This window comes from Trypanosoma cruzi, genomic scaffold (genome assembly GCF_000209065.1).
Source record: "Trypanosoma cruzi strain CL Brener 1047053516725 genomic scaffold, whole genome shotgun sequence".
In the NCBI taxonomy this organism is placed as follows: domain Eukaryota; phylum Euglenozoa; class Kinetoplastea; order Trypanosomatida; family Trypanosomatidae; genus Trypanosoma; species Trypanosoma cruzi.
The window spans coordinates 343070-357158 of NW_001849575.1; the positions used below are offsets into that span (position 1 = coordinate 343070).

The 14089-nt window shown below is 52.3% G+C and overlaps 6 protein-coding genes across 6 annotated transcripts, besides 15 other annotated features; all 6 read left to right on the forward strand.

The window, feature by feature from the left end:
- Positions 1-1040, forward strand: Tc00.1047053508229.10 (trans-sialidase, putative; the record flags this gene model as incomplete). The annotated part of the gene is made up of 1 exon (XM_802706.1): positions 1-1040. A coding segment is annotated over one exon (1040 nt), but the record flags the coding sequence as incomplete, so codon positions are not given.
- Positions 1-1708: a sequence feature (heterozygous, non-Esmeraldo-like haplotype).
- Positions 1709-3266: a sequence feature (areas not merged during assembly with more than two copies in the genome that could not be assigned to a particular haplotype).
- Positions 1944-1974: a microsatellite.
- Positions 2066-2101: a sequence feature (AT_rich).
- Positions 2427-3380, forward strand: Tc00.1047053508229.20 (uncharacterized protein; the record flags this gene model as incomplete). The annotated part of the gene is made up of 1 exon (XM_802707.1): positions 2427-3380. One exon carries the CDS (start codon positions 2427-2429, stop codon positions 3378-3380), a length of 954 nt encoding a protein of 317 aa, XP_807800.1.
- Positions 3267-4156: a sequence feature (haploid, Esmeraldo-like haplotype).
- Positions 3964-3986: a sequence feature (AT_rich).
- Positions 4157-7581: a sequence feature (areas not merged during assembly with more than two copies in the genome that could not be assigned to a particular haplotype).
- Positions 4160-5002, forward strand: Tc00.1047053508229.30 (mucin-associated surface protein (MASP), putative; the record flags this gene model as incomplete). Its single annotated transcript, XM_802708.1, has 1 exon — positions 4160-5002. One exon carries the CDS (start codon positions 4160-4162, stop codon positions 5000-5002), a length of 843 nt encoding a protein of 280 aa, XP_807801.1.
- Tc00.1047053508229.40 (trans-sialidase, putative) lies at positions 6263-8680 on the forward strand (the record flags this gene model as incomplete). Its single annotated transcript, XM_802709.1, has 1 exon — positions 6263-8680. The coding sequence occupies one exon, from the start codon at positions 6263-6265 to the stop codon at positions 8678-8680; it is 2418 nt and encodes an 805-aa protein (XP_807802.1).
- Positions 7582-8101: a sequence feature (heterozygous, Esmeraldo-like haplotype).
- Positions 8102-8921: a sequence feature (areas merged during assembly that could not be assigned to a particular haplotype. This can correspond to areas where the two haplotypes were merged or to regions with more than two copies in the genome that were merged during assembly.).
- Positions 8766-8874: a sequence feature (T-rich).
- Positions 8922-8955: a sequence feature (heterozygous, non-Esmeraldo-like haplotype).
- Positions 8956-10419: a sequence feature (areas not merged during assembly with more than two copies in the genome that could not be assigned to a particular haplotype).
- On the forward strand, positions 9863-10213 carry Tc00.1047053508229.50 (uncharacterized protein; the record flags this gene model as incomplete). The annotated part of the gene is made up of 1 exon (XM_802710.1): positions 9863-10213. One exon carries the CDS (start codon positions 9863-9865, stop codon positions 10211-10213), a length of 351 nt encoding a protein of 116 aa, XP_807803.1.
- Positions 10420-11283: a sequence feature (haploid, Esmeraldo-like haplotype).
- Positions 10752-13916, forward strand: Tc00.1047053508229.60 (trans-sialidase, putative; the record flags this gene model as incomplete). Its single annotated transcript, XM_802711.1, has 1 exon — positions 10752-13916. One exon carries the CDS (start codon positions 10752-10754, stop codon positions 13914-13916), a length of 3165 nt encoding a protein of 1054 aa, XP_807804.1.
- Positions 11284-14089: a sequence feature (areas not merged during assembly with more than two copies in the genome that could not be assigned to a particular haplotype).
- Positions 14004-14089: a microsatellite.

The window sequence follows — 14089 nt, forward strand, 5'->3', positions numbered from 1 at the left end:
AAGATAATAAGAAGGAGGAGGAGTTGATTGCACTGTACGAGAAGAAGAAGGGCGGTGGGGAATCATCACTCGGTATGCTCTCAGTGCGTCTGACTGCGCAGCTGAAGCGGGTGAGGGAGGTGCTGGCGACGTGGAAGGAAGTGGACGAACGTGTCTCCAAGCTGTGCCCCTCTAAAAGTCCTGCGAAGAATCCCTCAACTGGCGATGCGTGCATCGCTGGTAAGATCACGGATGGGCTGGTTGGCTTTTTGTCCAAAAACTTCTCTGATAACACATGGAGGGACGAGTACCTCGGGGTGGACGCCACAGTAAAGAAAGGAACGAATGGAGGGGCAGCAGGGTATGCGGATGGAGTGAAGTTCCAGGGAGCGTGGGCGGAGTGGCCCGTTGGCAAGCAGGGGCAGAATCAGCTGTACCACTTTGCAAACCACAACTTCACTCTGGTGGCGACGGTGTCTATCCACGGTGAGCCGGAGGGAGATACCCCCATTCCATTGATGGGTGCGACGATGAATGACGGTAAGAATACAGTGCTCCTGGGACTGTCGTACGACAAAGAGGGGAAGTGGCAGATGCTGTGCGGTGGCAAAACGACCAAGGAACTCCGCAGTAATTGGGAGCCAGGGACAACACACCAAGTGGCCATTGTGCTACGGAACGGCAGCCAGGGCTCCGCGTACGTCGATGGTCAGCGTGTGGGAGATGCGTCATGTGAATTGAAAAACACGGATTCGAAAGGAATCTCCCACTTCTACATTGGAGGGGATGGAGGCAGCACAGGCAGCAAAGAAGACGCGCCTGTGACCGCGACGAATGTCCTGCTGTACAACCGCCCGTTGGATGACAATGAGATCCGCGTCCTCAACGCAAACAAAATTTCTATTCCAAAGCTGACAGGCCTGAAAACATTGGCGGCAGGAGCAACGGGTGTCGGTACCGCTCGCCACTTTGGGGCACATGGTGATGGGAGCACTGTTTGCGGAGGCGGACTGCTGCCGCTGCTCCTTCTGCTTGGATTGTGGGGTATTGCCGCTTCTTGAGGTGTGTGTGGCCTCTGCGTGGAACACCTCAGCCCTTCCCCACCACCGACGCACACACCCCTGGTAGTGGATTACTCTCCGTAAAGGAAAACTTTCATGTTTTTTTTTTTTAACTTTTTGTTTACTAATCTTTTGCTCCACCATCTCTTCTCTTTTTTCCTTTTGGGGGCAATCACTATGGAAGTTTTTTTCTTTTCTACTCTTCCCTCTTTTAATTGTTTCTGCTGCACTCTTCCTATGAGGGGTGCCGTGTGTTTCCCGCCCAACTGCTCCACTCGCACACCCACCGACACGCTCATGACGACGGCCCTGTGCGCCTCGCCTGCTGCACGCATGAGGAGGGGCCGCGACGAACGGCGCGCTGAGGGAGCCGTGACGTGTGGGCGTGCGACGAGGGCCGGTGGGGAGGAGCACACATTTCTTTCCCTCTTGTTTTGTTTTTTTGCGGCCCGGGTGGGCATGTTTCCGCAGCGCCACACACACACAGCCACACCCTGCCGCCGTGTTTTTAAGATTTTTTGCTTTGCTTGTGCATTTTACGCGCCGGCAGTCCCTTCGGTGTCGGCCTCGTGAGCATTTCTTTTCCCCTCCTGATGTTTTTTTCTTTTGCTGCGCTCACTCTCCCGATGGAGTGACGCGACTCCCGTCATTTCTGCGTGCTTCTCTCAGTCTCACCCCACACACGAGTGACTGTGCTCTGCGGGCCGCACTCACGCGCCGATGAGAGGGCTGAGGGGAGCACCAACACGCAGATGACCCCATGAAATATAAACGATGTGCAGACACGCAGAGGGCCAAACGGTTGAAAGACATTTAAATATCTTTTAATTTTATCTTCGGACAAAATATATGCAGACAGCTTGGTGTGGCCACACGGCAGCCGGCTGCTTTTTGTGTGTGTAGTTTTTCTTTTTTTCTTTTTTTTTTTTTGTTTGGGTGTAGCCGTAATAGAGGACGACTTTTTTCAAATTTTTTCTTTTTTTTTCTCTTTTTTCCAAAGTGTGAGGTGTGGAAAGGTGAAGATGAATTTATTATTATTTATTTTTATTAATTTTTTTAATGAATTGCCGCTGCTTGGGCTGCAGTGCAATATTGTGAGCCTGAGCAGTCTTTTTCTCTTTATTTCTGCCATGCACCTCTGCTGTACGTTTTTGTTTGTGCGTCCCTTCACATGCTCCGCTCCTGTTTTTACTTCTTTGCTTCGTGTGTCTGCAGGCACACACACAACCACATGCACACACAAAATGCACATTTCATTCGATTTGGATGCTTCTTTTGTAGCGTGTGCTGGCGGTTGCGGGTGGCGGCGGTTCTCTTCTTCCGTGGCCATGAAGAGAAGGAAGGAGGAGGGAGTGCGCAGCCCGAGTCTCCTTTTCTGTGGGTGTGATGCGCGCGGTGGATTTGTCGTGTGCTCCGAGTGACGGCAGCCTGAGCTATCGCGTGCATGTGTGTGTGTGTGTGTGGGCGTGGAAGAAGAGTTCTGCTGCCGTTGCTGAGGCTAAGTATGAGAATTATACTTTCAGTGGCTTTGATGTGCGCATGCATAGCAGGAATGGTGAGCTGGGTGCTGTGTTTAATGTGGCCCATGCGGTGCACACATGTAGCAACTGTGCTGCCAGCTGTGCAACGGAAGAGGAAGGGGCCACCGTTGCCTTCACGATGAATGTGACGACACATAAATACGCCGGCCCTTATGAATTGCGGTGGCGTCAATTTTCTCCCGATGGAACCATCCATCCGCCTGCACGGAGCAGCGATGCTGACCAGACGGGCATCCGTCAGTTGCCGCCACCCCGTGAAGGGAAGGATGACACAAAATCTGGTGGGACAACTGCGCCGCAAGTTAATGCTGAGCCGTCACGTCAAAACGAGGATTGGCGACAGTCTGCGGCGGCTGACGCACCGAACACCGTCGATCCGAGTCCCGCATCCAACACGGCGATCAACACGTCCGAGACGAGGCCTGAATTTGCCAGCAATCCGAACGAAGTGATGGTCCCGAATGCACCCAAGAAGAGGCCTTCCTTTGCCAACGGTCTGAGAATATTAGTGGCGCCGAATGCATCCGGGATCATGTCTGTCACTTATGGCGGCAGGGAACACGTTGCTGCGGATAACACGGACGAGGTGAGTGAGCGCAACGCCACCGGACACAAATCTCTCGTTTTAGAAAATGGCTTTGCAGGCAGTGGATTTGTTGCTGAGGGTGATGCGGACGGATTGGGTCAACGCAATGCCTCTGGACACGAAAACCCCAATTACGAGAATTCACCGCGCAGTATTCCGGAAACGGTGTGTGTCCCGACGACTGCTTTGCCCTGCTCTACGACGCGAAATTGACACTGCGAGAGTTAACTGTTGACGGCACTGTGCGTGTGTGTGTGTATTGGGCGTTGCTGCTGCTTCTGGGATTGTGTGGAGTTGTGGCGGTCTTGTGAGCCAAAGAGTGTGGAATTGCGACTCCTCACGGAGAACATGTGCCGCGTTCCCTGCGTGTTTCCTTTTATTATTTACATTTTGCTGTTTGTTTTGTTGTTTTCCTGGAATAATAAGTATCCTTGCTGTTTCTTTATTTAATGGTCGGTTGCTGCACATTGTCATGTGTAACTTATTTCCTCTACTTATTTTGTTTTTTGTTGCCCACACGCGGTGCCGGCCTCATTGTTGTGCGTCCCACGGACTGCACGTACGAGGGCTGAGGGAACAGGCCGGATGCCGGACGAATTATAAGGGATGTTGTGTGGGATGGTGGAGCAGCAGGATCTCTTCTTTTCTCATATTATTTTCTGCTATTTTTGCGGGGAAGATGTATACACAAACACACGGTTGTTTCTATATTGTGCTGCATGGCACATGAAATAAAACTACGACCTAATCTATTTTCTTCATCCTTTCCGGGAGTTTTGCCGGACTATTAACTCAGTTTTTATTTTTTTTTATATTTTTGGTTTGCATGGCGGTGTGTGAGTTCTGCACTTGTACTGGTTCCAACTGCCTCATGGTGTGTGCAAATTGCCATCATTTCTCCTGTGCGTAGTTGAATAACTTTTCTCTTCTTTTTGGTTTGCGTTGACGTGTTGTTAGTTTGTGCTGAAGGCTACACGCAACTGACAGGAGTGATGGCGATGATGATGACTGGCCGTGTGCTGCTGGTGTGTGCCCTCTGCGTGCTGTGGTGCGGTGCCGGCGGTAGATGTGACGGGGGAGAAACGGCGGGTCTTCGGAGTGATGAACCTCCGCCGGAATCACAAGAACTTGAAAAGTCTCCACAAGTCACCCAAGACTTACAAGATGAAGCAGGAGGTGTTGTAGAGACAGCAGTACCTTCCACAACCACAAGGAAAGATGAAGAAGATGGTGATGATGGTGATAAAGGGACGGAAGGTGAAGAAAGAACAAAAGGGCAGGGTGGTCAAGGAGGAAAAGCTGCACCAGACCCAGATTCCGGGGAAAGGGATTTAAGTGGCAGCGGGCAGCAAACACACCAGTCAATTTTATCTGCAGGGGACATTTCTCATTCCGACAGTCAGGAATCAAATGCCAATCCTACGCAAACGGAAGTTGAAGGAAAGAATGAGACTGACGAAAATACACCTGCAGCAGAGAACGCACTCACAACAGTTAACGGAGAGCACACACTGCCTGCTGGAATTGTGGAAGGAAATCTTCCATCACCTTCAAAAGACAGTCTTGCTTCCCGCAAACAGGATGGCGAATACACCACGAGTGAAGGTAAAGAAAATGTTCCGTCGCCTGCGACCGCGGCCACATTACAAAGCCACCGAGACAAAGGCTCAGAAGGGACTGGGGAAGATACAAAAGCAACGACAGTAACCGCCAACACAACTGATACGACGAAGCCTGGCGACAGTGACGGCAGCACCGCGGCCTCCCACACCACCTCCCCTCTTTTGCTTCTTCTTTTTGCGTGTGCGGCTGCTGCTGCGGTGGTGGCCGCGTGAGAGTGAGGGAGAGAGAGCCGTGCACCGCCCGCACACACACTCGTCCTTCACTCCCTGTGTGTGTGTCCCCTTGCATGAACTCTCGCCCTCACCTCACCCCACGAAGCACACACATAATGTGCCCATTGTATATATGCATGCACACCCATGCAGGCCCGTTGGTGCTCTCTCCTGCACCACACGCACCGCTGCCGTCCTGCCTGGCTGCATGGGCGGAGCACCGTAACTGTTTCTGTTTTGTTTTTATTGCATTGAGTGGGCGACCTCTCTCTCTCTCTCCCTGTGTGTGTGATTTGCTTTACGGGAGCAATGAGAGTGTGTGCGCTGGTCGTCCCACGCTTTGGCTTCTTTTTTGTTTTACTTGTGTTTTGTGGTTGAGAGCACCCATTCCGCGGGCTGTGTGTGTGTGTTTGTGTGTGATGATATAAGTAATTTGCGTGTGTGCTATCTGCCTCTCTCTGCCGTTGCTTTTCTTTGGACTCTCTTTTGCCGTACAGCTGCTCTGCAAATGTAGGCGCTGCCAAACACACAAAAAACGCCATGTCGCACACGCTGTGGAGCTGCGTGAACGCTGAGAACATGGGCACAAGATTCCGGCTGTGGCGGCTCTTGCGAGCTAGGAGGTCGCGAGCTCGCAATGCGTCCCGGCGACATGATGCGGTTGTTCTGTTGGCGGCGTGCAGCCAGTGAGTGGTGTGGCGTTGAGGGTGCCTGGGACGAGTCTCTATTGACTTTCTCCCAACAGCTGTACCTGCCGATGTGTTTCTGCCGTTGTGGATATGTCGTCGAAGGATTCTCCGGCCGGGTGGGGTGTTGCGTGGGTGCGTTGGAAAAGACAAAAGTAAAAAGACTGGCGGCAGCGTGTGTGTGCTGTGAAGGGCGGCTGTGCTTTTTTTTCCATTCCTCCGGTTACTTTATGTGTGGGCGTTGTTCGGTGTGTGCTGATGCGTGAGGGATAACGACACACCCGTCGTGACTCCTGCTGCTGGTGGTGGCAGTCGCTGTGTGTTCCCGGTGCAGTGTTCTTTCATCTCCTGTTCCGTGTGTCTGTGTGCGTGAGTTGTTGTTGTTGGGAGTGACTGCTGATGGTGTCAGTCGCTGTGGATGGGTGGCGGTGTTCACTTCTTTTTATTAGCATGATTTCTTCATTTCTCTCTCAATCACTCACGAAGAAGGAAAACAAGCGCTAAACGCTACTGTGAAATTCGAAGGCACTGAAAGGACCAACAGCACACACACCGCCCACACACACATATTTATATGCTCTCACGTGTTGCTGCTGTGAAGGCACCCCGCACACACAACCGTCGCCGCGTGACCGGATCCAGCGGAAGGAGGAGGGAAGGAAGAGAGAGTGAGCCGCAGAGGCCCAACATGTCCCGGCATGTGTTTACTTTTGCGGTGCTGCTCCTTCTCGTCGTGATGATGTGCGACACTGGAAGAGCTGCGCAAGCTGGTGTGGAGGAGCAGTCGTCTGGACCAACGTTTCAATGGAAGGCCATCACTGGTGGTGTAACAGTGGACTCGTTGGATGTTCCCGGCCTATTGAAAGTGGGGAGTGACGTGTTTGCCGTTGCCGAGGCGCAGTGCAAGAAGGGTGGAGACAGCTTTACTGGCATTGCATCCCAACTTCTCACGATGGATAAGGGTAACGAACCGGAGGAAGTGCTGAAGGATGCCAAGGATACACAATTTCTGGAGGAAGTCACTTCCCCAGAGGGGAAGAAGAGAGTAGGTGTGAGCCGACCAACAACAGCTGTGAAGGGAAGCGACATTTACATGCTTGTTGGGAAATACAACCGTAATGATGCTCAGGACAGTGGTGAAGGTGACTTGGGGTTGTTGCTGGTGAAGGGTGAGGTCGGTGAAGGCAGTAACAATCAAATCCGTTGGAAAACCACTGACGGTGTACCGTGTACTCTAGGCGAGGAACACAAATCTTTAACAAGGCTGATTGGTGGCGGTGGATCGGGTGTCAAGTTGAAGGACGGTACACTTTTGTTCCCAGTGGAAGGCATAAAGAAGGAAAGGGAGGGCACTGGAATGGATGGAAAGGCCGTTTCGCTGATCCTATACTCCTCGGATACTCCGAGCTGTACACTGTCGAAGGAGGTGCCTGACGGTGGCTGCAGTGATCCCTCCGTTGTGGAGTGGAAGGGAAAACTCATGATGATGACTGCGTGTGATGATGGCCGCCGCAGGGTGTACGAGTCCGGTGACAAGGGGGACTCGTGGACGGAGGCACTCGGGACACTCTCGCGTGTGTGGGGGAACCGAAGGGACGGTGATAAAGCGAACGGCGTTGGAAGCGGGTTTATCACAGCGACGATTGAGAACAGGGACGTGATGCTCGTTACTCTGCCGGTGTATTCTAAGGAAAAAGGCGTACTTCATCTTTGGCTGACGGACAATACGCACATTGTTGATATTGGGCCGGTATCCGGTGATGATGACGCTGCCGCCAGCTCCCTGTTGTACAAAAGTGGAGATAATAAGAAGGAGGAGGAGTTGATTGCACTGTACGAGAAGAAGGGCGGTGGGGAATCATCACTCGGTATTGTCTCAGTGCTTCTGACTGCGCAGCTGAAGCGGGTGAAGGAGGTGCTGACGACCTGGAAGGAAGTGGACAAACGTGTCTCCCAGCTCTGCCTCACTTCAACTGCTGCGAAGAATCCCTCAACTGGCACTTCCTGCAGCGCTGGTAAGATCACGGATGGGCTGGTTGGCTTTTTGTCCGGCAACTTCTCTGGTAACACATGGAGGGACGAGTACCTCGGGGTGAACGCCACAATAAAGAGCGGTGTTGGGGTGGAGAAAACGGAAAATAGCGTAACATTTAAAGGACGTGGTGCGTGGGCGGAGTGGCCCGTTGGCAGTCAGGGGCAGAATCAGCTGTACCACTTTGCGAACTACAACTTCACTCTTGTGGCGACGGTGTCCATTCACAAGGTGCCGGAGGAGGGTTCTCCCATTCCTTTAATTGGTGTGGGGATCAATGACGCCGAGAATCCAGTACTACTGGGACTGTCGTACAACAAAGAAAAGAAGTGGAGGCGAATGTGCAGCGGAGAGCCGAACTTCAAGGAGCACAGCAACAGTTGGGAGCCAGATACGACATACCAGGTGGCCATTGTGCTACAGAACGGCAGCCAGGGCTCCGTGTACGTTGATGGTGAACGTGTGGGAAGTGTGCAATGCGAATTGAAAAAAGCGGAGTTGAAAAAGGTCTCACACTTCTCCATTGGAGGGGATGGACGCAGCGCAGACAAAACAGGGAGACAAGACATCTCACTGACTGTGAGGAATGTCCTGCTGTACAACCGCCCGTTGACTTCCGAAGAGATTGACGCCCTCAACCCGAATAAAGCCTCTATTCCACCTCCGGTAAACACACTCGTTCAGGGAACCGTGTCTCCGTCTACTCCTGGTGGACAAAAGCCAACGGGACAGGAATCGTTGAGAGGAGTTACTGGTAAGAATGGAAAGACAGCGGGGGGAAAAGATGTTCAGGGGGAGGAGGGAATTCATCCACAGGACAGGGAAGTAAATGCTACGGCACTCAACAGCAGCCTCGGAAAATTGTCGCAGGAGAATAGTAGCGATGGCGGCACCATGCGTGGGAGCGGACTGCTGCTGCCGCTGCTTCTTTTGGGACTGTGGGGGTTTGCGGCTCTGTGAGGAGTGACTGGCTGCCGCGTGGAACACTTGCGCCCTCCCCTGCACGGAATTACTTCCCCATAAGAACAAATTTCTCTCCTAAAAATTTTTTTTGTTTCAATTTTTTTTGCTTCCATTTCAATACTTTTTTCAAATTCATTTTGTGTTTTTTTTTTTTAAATCTCTCATCCCTCTTCCCTTCCTTTTTTTTCTTTCAGGGGCAATCAATATGGACGTTTTTTCTTTTCTACTCTTCCCTCTTTTAATTGTTTCTTCTGCACTCTTCCTGTGAGGGGTGCCGTGTGTTTTATTGTATGAGACGTCGACGTCGTCGAAGCTGCTGCTGGTGTGGCGTCCATCCCACGCACACACTCACTAACAAACAAGTGACGGGCTGTGCGCGCTCTCTTCTGCGCGTGTGTGGAGTTTGCGTTGTGGTTGCTGTGCTCTTTTGCCGTTCACTTGCCGCATTGTGGATGAGGTGTGTGTGTGTGTTTACCTCACCACTACCGTGCCGCCCCAGCAACGCACTGTATGGCGTGGAGGCCGTATTTCTCCTCTCCGAGGTGTCCTGATGTAGGCGGCATGGACGGCACATGCGTGGGCCCGTTGTCCGCAATACGTGGACCCTCCAAACTCTAACGATGCGATCCGAAGCTTTCATTTTTTTCCTCTTTTCTGCGTCACGCTCCACGCCGGGCGCTGGGCGAGTGCGGCGGAGCGGAATGTGGACAATGCAGTAGCGTCAGCGGCACCTTGCCCGTCGCTGTCTGCCGCTTGCCGCGTCAGCGACGTCACAGTTGTTCTTAATTTGCTTGCCGCGGGTGCATTTTATTGAGGGCGCATTCTTCCGAGGAGGCCTGCATTTTTGTGCTCCTGGCATCCTCTGTCTTCAACTTGTGTTTCCGTTGCTTGCGAGCGACGCCTGTCCTGCGTGAGTGGTGCTCCTCGTGCTTCTGCCTTGTTGCGACGGCGCCGTTCTCTGATTTACTTCTTCCGCTTCCTTTTCTTTTACGTTTGGAGGAGCGGAAGGACAGGAGCCAAGGTGGCAGTTTCACAATGTGTGGAGTGTACGTTGTTGACCCCGCTGTGTTCGACGCAGACACGGGTGCGGCGTGCTAGGATCGTGTGCGCACGGCTCTGTGGGTGCACTGCGCGTTGCCGCTCATTCCCGCTGGAAACGTGGCCCCAGGGGCTGGGGAGATGTGGGTGAAGAAAATGGAGATGGTAAGGCGGCGCGGCGCCGTCATTGCGGACCTGTGTCTGTTTTGCTTGGATGGGCCGGACTGCGGGACGGCGTTTGAAATGGCCCACGCTGCCGCCCTGGGAAAGAGGGAGTTGACATTTACTTTCGATTGGCGTTCCATGAGGGAGAAGTACGGCGGCGCGTGTGACGCGTCTGTGATGAGTGTGGAGGACTTTGGCCTTTCATTCAGTCTGATGCTCCGCGACGGTGCGGAGGCGTTCGACTCCTTCGACGCTGCCCTTCACTACTTTCTGAGGCACAGCTCGGAATGGCGAGGATGCGACTATGGGGGATGTGTGCGAAGTTAGAGTTAATGCTTTGGGTCCTGGTGGGATTTTGTGCACGGCTTGGCGTGCATCCCCGACGCAATGGCCGGCGGATATTCCATGCTGTGTTTCTCAGCAACAGGGCAGGCGACTGGCTCCGTGCGGCACAGCTGGGTCTGGCGTGTGTGCCGCTGACTGTTGTCTGTTTAGTGCTTTTCCCGCTGCTTTTTTGTGTGGGCCGGAGATGTTGTCCTGTTGCCCACGAGGCGGGTATCCCTTTTTTTTTTTTTTTTTTTGGCTATGAGCGCTGGCACGTCTGTTGGAGGTTGTGCGTCGCCTTTTTTGAAAAAACACACAGCCCTTCCACCTCGGCGTGTGAATGGTTGGAATAAATGATTTCTGGTGCTGCAGTGACACGCTGTGCACCCCATTGGTGTGTCTAATGTGTTTCCCTGTGCTCTTCTACCTATTTCTGACACACACACTTGAAAAGGAAAGCAAACAAGCGCTAAACGCTACTGTGGAATTCGAAGGCACTGAAAGGACCAACAGCACACACACCGCCCACACACATATTTATATGCTCTCACGTGTTGCTGCTGTGAAGGCACCCCGCACACACAACCGTCGCCGCGTGACCGGATCCAGCGGAAGGAGGAGGGAAGGCAGAGAGAGTGAGCCGCAGAGGCCCAACATGTCCTGGCGTGTGTTTACTTCCGCGGTGCTGCTCCTATTTGTCTTGATGATGTGCTGCGGCAGCTGCGAAGCTTCGGCCGCTCAGGAGAATAATTTAAAGACGATGCTGTTTAGGAAAGGGGATTCGTTTGATGATTCGGAGAACAAAAATATGTCACAAGCGTTTGATTCTTTCCGTGCACCTTCTCTTGTTGTGGTGAATGGCCTTGTAGTGGCCATAGTTGAAGCGCATTACACAAACTCCACGGATAAAGAACTGTATGTTGGCCTTGTTGCAAAGTCGATGACGGTGAATGAAAAGAAATGGACGAATGGAACTGCCATTGTGTTTGATCATTACGACGTAAAAGTTTACCGCCTGTTGAGCCCAACTTCTATTGTGGACAATGGAGACATAAAGGCTGTTCTTGGGGGCTACGGCAAGTCAGGGAATCCATTGACGGAGTTGGTCGGTGATGGTAAATATTGGACGTCCAGGTACGCGAGTGGTCAGATTTTTGTTGGCGGGGGTGATGGTGAGGAAAAGGAGTTTGGATGGGATCAAGGTACCACCTCGAAATTTTTTCCTGGTCTTTTTAAAAACTTCAAAGCCAATGCAGAACCATACAAACAATTTCTGGGTGGTGGTGGCGCAGGCATTAGGATGGAGGACGACAGTCGCTATGTGCTGCCTATTCAAGCCTTGAAACATGATGGAAAGAAAGTTTCTTTGGTTGCCCTTGCAGAAAAATCTTCTTTTGGTTGGGAGTTCTCAGATGCTACGAGTGATGATGGCTGCATTCAGCCCGCGGTTCTTGAATGGGAGGACGGCGATCTCGTTATGATGACGTCGTGTGAGGACGGCAGCCGCAGGGTTTACTGGTCAAGCGCCATGGGGAGTTGGTGGATGGAGGAATACGACACTCTTTCACGCGTGTGGGGCAACTCGCTGAAACGTACAGGGCACGGCGTGCAGGGTGGCTTCGTCAGCGCGACGATCGATGGACAGAGAGTCATCCTTGTCAGCCAGCCGGTATATTCTGAGAAGGATAAAAAAGAAACGGGTCGACTTCACTTGTGGCTGACGGACATGCAGCGAATTTATGATGTTGGGCCGATATCCGCTGAAAATGAGAACGTCGCCGCCAGCACTCTGCTGTACGCCGCAGACGAAGTGCCGTCATTGGAAGGGGTAGAATCGAAGGAAGTAGAGGGAAGACTGCACTGCTCTTACGAGGTCGCTGCAGGGGACGGTAAGTACAACATTGCTTTTCTGGACTTGACGGAGAAATTGAAGGACGTGAAGAAGGTATTGGCTGCTTGGAAGGAGAAGGACGCGTACATTGTGAAAGAATATGGCTGCACGGTCGAAAGCAATGCTAAGAGGCGCCGGGAATGTGGTGTTGTTGGTGAACTCACGAAAGGGCTGGTTGGCTTTTTATCCAGCACGTCAAATGAAAACACATGGATGGACGAGTACCTCGGGGTGAACGCCACAATAACGAAAGTAACGGGAGGAAAAGTGACCAGCACGGAGAAGGGCGTGAAGTTCCGGGGAGCGTGGGCGGAGTGGCCTGTTGGCAGGCAGGGGCAGAATCAGCTGTACCACTTTGCGAACTACAAGTTCACTCTTGTGGCGACGGTGTCCATCCACGAGGTGCCGGAGGGAGGTACCCCCATTCCTTTGTTGGGTGTGAAGCTGAGTGAAACCGACAGCCCGCTGATTTTTGGTCTTTTTTACACCCACGACAAAAAGTGGATGGTGGCATTCAACGGCAGTTTTGAGGCTCCGTCGCATGATGACGATGTCGAATGGAAACCAAACACGAAATATCATGTGGCACTGCATATGGATTCTGATGATGGGTTGATGGTGTACGTGGATGGAAAGACGATATACGACAGCGAATATGAGGTCTATGGACACGAGGACGATGAGGATTATGAGAGCTTTCCTCAAAAGTTAAAAACGCTGTTGAGGCCCCACGGCATCTCGCACTTCTACATTGGCGGGGACGGCAAAAGCGAATCGGGCAACATTGACGTGACGGTGAGCAACGTCCTGCTGTACAACCGCGCATTGAAAAATGATGAACTTAAAGCGCTAACGAAGGCGGACGCTGTTGGCACTCCAGAGGCGAATGTTTCGGCTTTGAAAGGTGCGCCTCAAAGCAATCATGCGAGTGAAACTCTTATTCAATCTGACAGTGAGACTTTTGTCATCAAAGAAGTGAAGCAAGACGCCACGTCATCACAGCAGAGAAAAGACGCACAAGATCGGTCATCAGAAGAGGAAAATAAAAAGACCGCTGCTTCGGCCACATATTCTGACAGCCATGCCGTGGCCGACACAAAGAGGAGGGAGGAGCAGATGGAGAAAGCGGCAAACGATGTTGATGACCTGCCGCCCCCCTTGTCTCCAGCACCGGAGGCAGCCAGCGGCCACAAATCACCCGATGCCGAGGATGCTCTCGGCGTGGAGCACCCTGAACAGGAGGAAGAGTCATTGCTGCCCATCGTTGCTGGATCGACGGTGGATGAGGCGAGCGAAATGGATGAGGCCATTCCGCAGAGTCGAACCTCTGACGATCCGGCGCAGCAAACCACTTTACCTCTTCTTTCAGAGGGCGTGGACGACGAGCCGTCTTCTCTCTCCACGTCCACCAGCAATCAACGCAGCGACCGCGAAGAGAAGGAGGCGCACTCCCATGCTGCCGTGGGCACGAACAGCGGCCTCAACTCATCCAACACCACTGAAGTGACGACTGCGGATGTTACAACAGCCACCTCTGAGCCCAAAAGCGATCCAACAACTGTTCAACGCGAAGATGACGTGTCGGATGACGTTGGTGCTGCACCGGATCATCCGAACACAGAGCCTGGGGAAAGAGATATCCAATCGGAGTCCAACGCAGCGCCGCTCTTGGGCAATGAAATTTTTGATGTGGAGAATATCACCGAGTTGTTGTCTGTGGGTGTAAAGGGTGACAGCACCGTGCAGGGTTGTGTATCTCGGATGCTATTATTGCTGCTGCTTCTGGGGCTGTGGGGCACTGTGGCTCTCTGCTGAGGTGTGAGGGAGGGTGGAATTGCGGCTTTCCGTGGAACAAAAAATGTGCAGCTTCCCAGCACTACGCACTGAATTTGTCAAGGAGACTTCTTTTTTTTTTTTTTTTTTCTTGTTACTTTCTTTTCTCAAATAAAATTTTTTTCTTTTTTTTTTTTCTCTTTTTTTTTTTTTTT